The sequence below is a fragment of the Calonectris borealis genome, chromosome 1 (assembly GCF_964195595.1).
Source record: "Calonectris borealis chromosome 1, bCalBor7.hap1.2, whole genome shotgun sequence".
In the NCBI taxonomy this organism is placed as follows: Eukaryota; Metazoa; Chordata; class Aves; order Procellariiformes; family Procellariidae; genus Calonectris; species Calonectris borealis.
Genome location: NC_134312.1, coordinates 68,300,994 through 68,310,050, shown reverse-complemented (window position 1 = coordinate 68,310,050; position 9,057 = coordinate 68,300,994). Strand labels below are relative to the sequence as shown.

The window sequence follows — 9,057 nt, the reverse complement described above, 5'->3', positions numbered from 1 at the left end:
ATTGTTTGAAGTTTTCTCATTCTAATGTGTTTGGCTCCAGACACTTCAAGGGAGGCTGATACAGCCATTGCTACTAAAACACTTTGTAGAAAGACTCTTTCATGTTATCCTGGGCATTGGAAACCTGGTTTGATTGAAGTGCCTACAAGGACACAAGGGTTACTGTAAGTTTTGACTGATTTCTGTAGGTATTCTGAGGACATAATGCAAGATTATTACTCTTTACAATACCTCTCTGGAGAGAGTGTAAAAAAAAAAAAAAAAGAAAAAAAAAAGACGCCCTAGCACAGCATTTAGATATGCTAAGAAAAAATAGTTTTAAAAAGGCACATTGTTATATATCATGCAGACTTGTCTGAAATTTGTACCCTGTTGATATTTGTTTATCTACTAAATAAAATTATAGATACTTCATTCCTGTCTGAGCACTAGAAGATATTTTGGACTTGTTTTTATGCTTATGGCACATATAGGAGCTCAAAAAACTTTGGCCAGACTTCATAGGTCATTTGCTGGAAGCCTGTTCACAAAGGACCTGCACAACATGAAGTCCTTTTAACTCCCAGGAGTGCCTCAACAAATTATCTATTAATAAACTATATTTATTTATAAACTGATCAACCATAGCATCTTTTTATAGACGACACTAAGAAAAGTAAATTAAAACAGGTAATTATTTATATTAACTTAATTTATATTATATCTGTGCAATAGTATACTTACAGAGAGTTTTTAGTTAACATACAGATTCCTATCAGGAGACCAAGTCAGCAGCAGCAGCAGCAGATGGCTGCATTTTGATTTAAATGCTCCTTACATTTAAAAAAAAAAAAAAAAAAAGAAAAAGAAAAAAAAGCCAACAGGTGCTGAAGAGTAGCAATGAATGGCCTCTTTCCTCTCACCTCCATTTCCCTGTAGAATTCAATCACTTCAGTGATAACAAGACACAGGGATCTTAATTTTCATTCAAAAGTAGGAACCTTGAGGGTAGCTTTTGATTGTAGAATCAGCCTCATGGTTCCTGACGGGCTTTCAGCCTTAGGCCAAAGCCTAAGAATGAAATGAGCTGTATCCTAGTCCTGCTTTCCTGCGTGATGTTAGCCCGGTCCCTAAACGCATCTTGCTGCTTCAGCTCATACAGCTGTAAGTTAAAAAAAAAAAACAAAAACTGTTTGAGAGTAATGCAGAGAAGCTAAATTCATCAGCACTTTGAAATGAACTTGCAGTACTAAGCACTGGTATTTTCATTGCAAAATGAGGCCTTTTGCTGCGAAGCGTCAATGCAACAGGATTGTCTACTGACAGACTTGTCAGAATTTTTAGTCAGGCTGGAGTACTAGAACATGCCTTTGGCTAAACTGTTTAAACAGAATATATTTCTTGCCATAAATTTTCTATGCTACTGTGACTCCAGAAATTGTCCTTCAAAAGCCAAACATGACTGCCTGATCTGCAGGTAGTACAGAGTAGCTCTGCTACTCTGTTTCTCTAAAATCTAGACAATTACGCTGATTTTTCTGCCTGAGGATTCCACCTAATAACAACAACATGTTTTTCTACACTGTGACTTGCTTCTGGCTGCATACGTTTCCATTCCAGTATCCTTCACAGTTGCTTTTAACTTAAGCAAAAAGCAAGATTTTATTTCAGCTGAGACCAGACATATCAAATTCAACTAAAAGAAGTGTTGGGGAGGGGAAAGGAAGGGCATTTTGGCTGGGGAGAAAACTGAGAAGAAGGACTATAAACAGAGTGAAGTGGAAATTTTATCTGAGCCGTAACAATATCTTTGCTGCAGCCGCAGCAGCCGCAGCAGCAGCTAGCAGGCACAACTTTCTGGACCTAATCTCTTCAACCGTTAGTTTTTCATCCGTACGCTCTGCTGTGCGCTGGGGAGACAGGGAGAGATGGGGATCGCTGCTGCGGCTGCACAGCCCACGCCAGGAACCTCTTGGTACACTGGCTGCATCACCGCGTCCCAGCCCAAGTGAGCTCATGAGGCTCAGCTGGCCTCGGAGAGGTAGCACGGACACGTAATGAACACAACTGTCACGGAAAGTCTAAGAGGGACGCTTGTTCCACAGACTGTCCGGACAATGAAGAATTGGCGTGCCACCCCCTCTCTCGCCCCCCAGCTGATGCCAAGACGGGCGGCCGGCCGCCGGCAGATGAATAGCAGGTCTGTTCCAGCAGCTGCGCGTCCCGGTCCAGCGAAGAGAGAGTCTCCGGGAGCGCACAGTGCCCAGCTCCGTGTGCAGAGGAAGAGATCTGGGGGCAAAAGGATGGCCTCGGACGGGGAGAGCATCAATCTTCAAGTGAGTCCATCCTGGGGAAATACCCGTGGGAGGGAGAAGTGGGAGGGAAGATCCCCGGTTTTTGAGGGAAATATCCACCGCTCCTATCATTCCCTCCTCAGCTTTGGCAGCCAATTTCACTTGAAAATTCAGTGCTGCTTTTTTCCTCTCTTCTCCTTTGAAGAAAAGCTCGCGGCAGGATCTCTGCCCTGTTCTGCCAGGAGCTGTTATGAGCCTTTTCCCAACAGAGTGAGGGTAAGAAGAGGGGTATTACTAAAAAGAGCTGCTTTTTGTGGGAAGGTGGGGCAGCAGGGGCAGAAGTTAGCCTTCAGCTCTCAGAAGGAGGCAGCACATACTTTACAAGCTGCAAAAATCTGAGCCTTTCCTCATCTCACAAAGCCTCTCTCTGTTTGGCAGAAAATGCTCCCAATCTGGAGGGGAGAAATAAATACAGCAAATGCTGAGGGAACACAGAGGCCAGGGTTTCCTATGTAGGGTTTCTAGAGAAACAAAACTTCTTGGTGACACTCTTTCAGTTCTCTGTGTTCCTCTTCTGAGTGTTTGTGTTTTTTAAGAAGGGTGTTTCTTGTGCTCAGTGTGTGTTCTAGGAAAGGGCAACTACCCAAGGGTTTGGAAAAAGAAACTATCGGAGATGAACTGGAATCAAAACCCCAGATCACAAACACCCGTCAAACTTCAGAAGTTCAAGTCTAGATCTGCACTTCAGACAACTCTGGAGAAGGGGAGAATATGCCCTGGGGCGCAGCTTCCAGCCCTGGGAGGGTCGGCAGCAGGGTCCAAGTTTTGCAGCTGATTTTTCTTAAACTTAACCATCCTCAGACTTGAAAATGGGGAAGTCCATCTGGGGTCTCAATTTTTATTTCTTTGGCCTATGTCAAAGAAACTAAAATGGAAAGATTTGTGCTCTTGGAATTAATCAGGACAATTATCCTTAACTAGAAAGAAGAACCGAGACTCCCTGATCCTGCAGAACATAGCTCCGCTGAGACACAAGGTGCAGAGCAGTTTTTTAAGACCTGGGAGCAGTTATGCTCAGATAACAGACACAATAACTGAGGGAGATACACAGGTAGCTGTGACAGTTGGTGAAAATGTACTCTATTTATGACTGAGGAAGAGAGAGGTTAGGCTTTCCTAGAACTAGATAATAAGGGAAAAAGTATAAAAATCAGTAAGCCAGGAACTGGGGGCAAAGAGAACAAAATTATTCTAAATAAAAAGTCAGATTAACTCCTTGTGTATTAAATCTTTCCAGCCAATGGAAAGTTTTGGGTCGATAGTAGATTTGAAGCCCAGGTTTCATAGATGAAAAAAATCAGCTTCACTGATTAAAATGCTCATAAACTTCTGAAAAATCTGGATTTTAGATTTTTCTCTTTCAACCCAAGAGAAAGAGCCAAAAGTGATCCTCAGCATCTTCAGCCTTTATGATAGTCAAATAAGTAAGCCAAGAAAGTCAAAGGTTCCTTGAGTTACAAAATTGAAAAGAGCATACCTATCTGTTTCTAGAGCAGGAAGGTGTGGAGTGTCTCTATCCACCTGTACACAGGTTGCCACAAGAAAAATCAAGCTACTGAGGTTTTCTTTGTGACACCTTACAGGGATTTCATGAAGCCACCAGGCAGTACAAAATGTAGGTGAATGCACACAGGTTCCTGCATGCTTATGATCAGGAAATACACAGTGCTGGCAGGGGAGGGAAAGAGCGTTACATATGACCACATAGCTGAGACAAGCAGAGGGTCCTGGCATGATGAGACTTGAGAAGTATGAGGTGGGGGAAGGAGTGATCAGTGGAAGGAAAAAAAAAGTCTTTCAGCTGAAAGTACATTCAAAAGCCTCTTTTGAGTCCCTGCTCTGCGCACCGAATGCAGAGCAGGTGTCTTCTTGGAAGTTTCCAGCTGTGGGTTTATGAAGAGCTTGTGGGAATGTGCACTGCATGCTCTGGAGTAGTAACGCATGACTCGCTTCTCCTCGAAGAGCTCCTGGATGGAGGAGCAGGAACAGTCATGAAAGTTAACTATGATACAAAACAGAAATTTTTATTTATAGGGAGAGGGTCCTGTACCCGAAGCAGTTGCACAGTACCTACTAGCATTTTTTATGCAACATTTACATAGCCAGGCTTGACAGGCAACAAGAGAATGAAAACAATATGAGCCTCTGGCCTAGCGTAGGAGAGAGCTGAAGAGGCAATCGAGATTTAAGAAGGCTCTAAGGGGAACTGATCAACCCCCAACCTTTTTGCTCATCCTAAAGCATGAGAACAGGAGCTCATTCAGCAAAATTAAAAGTCTCCGTAACAGGAGACGCTCCCTCACCCAGCCTGTGGAATTTGCCATCTCCTGGAGCAGGTCAGAAGGTCAAATATTGGAGCAAGCACTGAGAGGTCAGGAGGTCCAGTAACAATATTTACACTTATGCAAGCTAAAAAAGGTACTTTCAAATCCCATAAGCCAATAGCAGGATAAAAATAAATACCCTTTTCAGTTCCCTACAGGCAATGGCACAATTGCTGACCAGCCTGCAAGTGGTATCTTGCATTAGAGAACCTAGGGTTCTCTAATGCAAGTGGGTTGCGTAAGTGGGACCTAGGACTTGCTTTGTAACAGCAAGAAGTATTTCCCATTAATTCACTTTCTCCCTCACAAAAATTCTCTTGTTCCCTGTGTTTCAAAGGAGTCTGTTTTCCAGTTCTGACTTCTAGGAAGACTAACAAGACCTCAAACTGTGCACAGAGAGATGCTAAAAGGAAATGGTGCTGAAATGGAAAAAAAAGCCACAAGGCTGTAGAGCAGCCTCAGCAGATCTATGCCAGCCAGCCAACTGCTGAAACAAAAGATAAAACTTGAATTAAAATCTTCTAATTAAAAAGATTAATTTACCTATTAAAAGATAAAACTTTAACGTGAATTAATTTGAATTATGCATTTTTCTTCCCAGACATCTCTACTTGTGGCTTCCAAGTGAAACTTTCACCTTCCCCTATTAAGCATCTGCCATTGACGAGAAACCAGGCAGGCAGACCAGTAACCTGATGAGATATAACAGAGTATATCCTGAGATAGCTGGGATCAGAAAAACACCTTTGCGATAGAATCAAATAAAAATCCACAACAAGATCCCATCACCAATTTCTTTTTACTTCAGGAAACAAAGGTTTATAAATTAGAATAGAACTATGGCTTTGATAGCCACACTCTGGCTGATTTATCTGCACTTCTTTATGCTATTATTCCCCCTGGCTCTCGCCTCCAACCCTTCCATAGAGATTTGCAGGGGGGAGAGAGGGGGAGGGAGACATACAGGATGGTTCTTTTCAGCAGCAAAAGACCCATTAAATCTTTTTAGCTGTGTACCTCAGCTGCTGCAGTTCACGATCTGGCATCTTAACACAACCCTGTTTCATCGGTGATTTAAGCTAATGTACCAGACTGTGAATGGGAGCGACTGGGACAACATCCGTTCCACCACTCCCACCACAGCGGCAGTGGCCAGGGGAAGTCTGTGGACAGCTGAAATCAGCAACACTCACACGTTATTGCCACGGCTAAGTCTGTCAGAGCACCAGATGAATATTGCAGAACGGAGCAAAGATTGGGGCTGATACTGAATGGCTCCGGAGTTTTAAGTTTGTATTTTTATACCTTCTTATTCATGAATGGGTGTTATGTTCTGTATAAATGGGAGTTTAAGGGATGTGCGCCGGATGAATGTCATCCATATTCTTGTTGCAAAAGAGGCTATATCTTTCTTTTTATAGTTGCTTACCCTTTGGATTAAAAAATTTACAATCCTCTGGGACGAGAAGCAGAAATAATATCTCACCATTTAGGGAATCATTCACATATCAAAAGTGAAAAGAGTAAACAGATAAAATAATCATTCTGGAAAATAGACCCTACACTGGAATTTTTTGGCAGAAGCTGTTTGGGGAATACTTCGAATGCAAAATACATCTGTGGAAATAAAGACAGGTTTACAAGCAACTTGCAAGGAAAAAAGGCTTTAAATAATTGAATAATTTACTTCCACTGCTCAGTTTTTGACCAGATCTACAGCAGCAAGATTTTGGACGGAGATAAATAGCATTAGCTGTAGGCCTGACAGTGGGGACTTTTCCAAAATGCCCACAAAACAAATGGAAAGTCCCACTTACCACTGTAAATCCCATCTCCCACATCCCACTTTCAGTCTAGGCCTGATGAGGAGATGCAGTGAATGTGTTCACAACTGAGTTAGCCTTTTGTTTTTGTGGTATTTTGTGGCTCTAACTTGTGCCTCGAGGCTGTGATGTGCTTACAAGTTCTTGGCTTGGGCACGTATTTGCCCGCTTCTGCAGTAGCAGCCAGCTTGTGCTTTCTAGTGCCGTAGGACCTTTACTCTCCTTCAGTGGTTTCCTAGAACGGTGGCAGTCTAATGTCGCCAACCGAGCAGTGTCTCTGCCCCGAGGGACTTCAGTGGCTTTATTTGGGTTCTGTAAGTTGGGCCTGGGTAATGACAGTCTGCACTGAGAGAGAGAAAGAGCCTTTCAGAAAGAAAATCGCGAGTGCTTCAGAAAGAGCCATCCCTGTGATATCCCTATACGGTGTGTGCAACTCAACCATCAAGAGTTCGAGGAACTTATCTCCCTGTGTTTTTAACTAAACTAACCCAGTTACTGCAGCCCCTCAAACACTCCCTACTCTCAGGGGTACACTCCACTGCCTGTGCCATTCGTTTGACCCTGGTAAAGCTGGTTCAGAGAGCTAAACTCAGAGAAAACTAACCACTTTTTGGCAAGGTTAGTGTTCTGGTTTGCTGTCCTGCAGTGGTTCTCGGGAGGATCAGACAACTGCAAATGACTAAGACTGCGTGGCCATGAGAGCATGTAGAGGCAGCAGGATCTCTCCTTTCGGTGGCAGCTACCCCTCACTTCAGATCAGTTAGCTGAAGGTCCAAGTCTGGCTGTAGCCAGTGGAAGAAGCAGGGATGGCCCAAACAGTAGCAATAATTGCTGTCATTAGCGAACGTCACTCAGATTGCAAGATTTCGGACTGCTGCTTGAGAAAAAGCCTTTACAGGGTTTACAGCCCTAGAGAGTTAGGCAGAGATTCACCGTGCCCTGGTTGCTCAAAAGACAGGTGTGAAATAGGGTATCACACTTAGGAGCAAGAATGATCCTATGCTCTTCTCTAGCTGCAGGGACCTGCAAGTTTGCGTAGCGTTACCCACGCTGGTCCCAGAAACCAGTAACACTCACACTAGAAGACAGACAGCTCGGTCACAACACGCTGAGAAGGAGGAGACTTTTTCTTACAGTCAGTACTAATTGGTCCTTTGTTCTATAGTCAGATGTGGCATTTCTCCTCTCCTCTATACATTCCTTCTGCCTTCTCTACCTGGACACGGTCAGCCATACCACTTAGGGTGAACCTTCACTTATGCCCTTCCCAAACACGGGGGTGGTATTTTCTCATCTTGAGAAACTGGACCCCAGGTTTTATGGTATCTGGGGAAAATGAGGCACATGTGGGGTCAAATGTACCCTCGGAGTTATCCCATGGAAATCGGCGGCCTGACACCGGAGGCTGATCTGATCCCTTGCACTCCACCTTGTTGAGGGGTGGTGAAAGAGAAGTATCAATGTCTTTCTGAGGGAGGGAGCCTGGTCCCATGCTGTGCACCGGGCAGGCCATGTCCGTCGTGAAGCCCTGCATGTGAAGGCAGAGAAGGGAAAGGGGGCAAAGGGGCTGTTGGGAGCATATCAAATAGTGAATTAGCCTGACTGACCCATCGGTCAGTAAACCTGCTCTCACTGAAGCAGCAGGCGTGCAGAGGCCTCCCACAGAAGAGTACAAGGGACTGTTGTTAAATAGGATTCTTCTGCTGGGTTTAGGTTTAGGGTAGGATTAAGATAACCCTACAACAGAAAGAAAAAGCCATGGCCTGCCGTTATGAGTCCTCATTTCCTCTCATGTATCTAAAAGGTTGCCTGCCAGTGCTATAAGCTACAGAAAGGAGGCTGTGCTGCCAGAGGCCACTGACTGCGGAGCATTCAGACCCCAGGCCCGCTGCGGCAGGGGGTGAAGTTGCCGTACGAATGGTGCTGCCTCTTCAGCCTCGCAGGGACGAGGGATACCCAGACCTCCTGGGGCTCCATGAGAGGCTCTGCCTGCAGCTGCACATAGGTCCACAGCGACAACGCATGCTGGTCTACAACATGTGGCACTAGACATTGGAGTTTCACTCAGAGCTGGGGCTGCCATAACAGTAAATTACTGGACATTTTCCCCCACTGCCTTGTAGGGAAGACCAGCGTGCGCAGCACCTCGCCTCCATGTCTGATAACCACCGCAGAGCCAGAGCTCGGGTCACAGCTAGAAACGGTCAAAGTTGTGAGGGAGGGGAAATGGGCTGTATAAAAGTAATCTGAGGAAGCCCAGACGTTTCTGAAGAGGAGATTGGGAGGGAGGGAGTCACTTGGGTTGGGGGGTGCTGCCACCTCCCCTGAGGCAAGGGAAGAGGACCCCAGAGGTTGGCAGCTACAAAAGTTTATTAATAATAACAGATTTCTGTGCCTACTTTATAAAGCTCGTACAACTGAAGCAGGGAGAGCAGAGAGGGAGCAAGGCCCAGGAAGCATGGGGTCTCCCTGCGGGGCTGGGAAGGGGGTGAAGTGGCACAGGACCTGGGGTGACAAGATGGTGCCTGCGCAGCACTGGGGGCCGAGGGGACACTCAGGGCTTTACATGGCAGGGGC

The 9,057-nt window shown here is 45.1% G+C and overlaps 1 protein-coding gene across 1 annotated transcript in view; it reads left to right on the top strand.

Annotated features, from left to right (window-relative positions):
• The first annotated feature begins 1,772 nt into the window (after positions 1-1,772).
• The window catches only part of NINJ2 (ninjurin 2), a 50,101-nt gene continuing 42,816 nt past the window's right edge, over positions 1,773-9,057 (top strand). Inside the window, exon 1 of the mRNA XM_075159142.1 lies at positions 1,773-2,315. Within this exon, the coding sequence (XP_075015243.1) occupies positions 2,037-2,315 (279 nt within the window). The 5' untranslated portion in view covers positions 1,773-2,036. The remainder of the gene's footprint in view (positions 2,316-9,057) is intronic.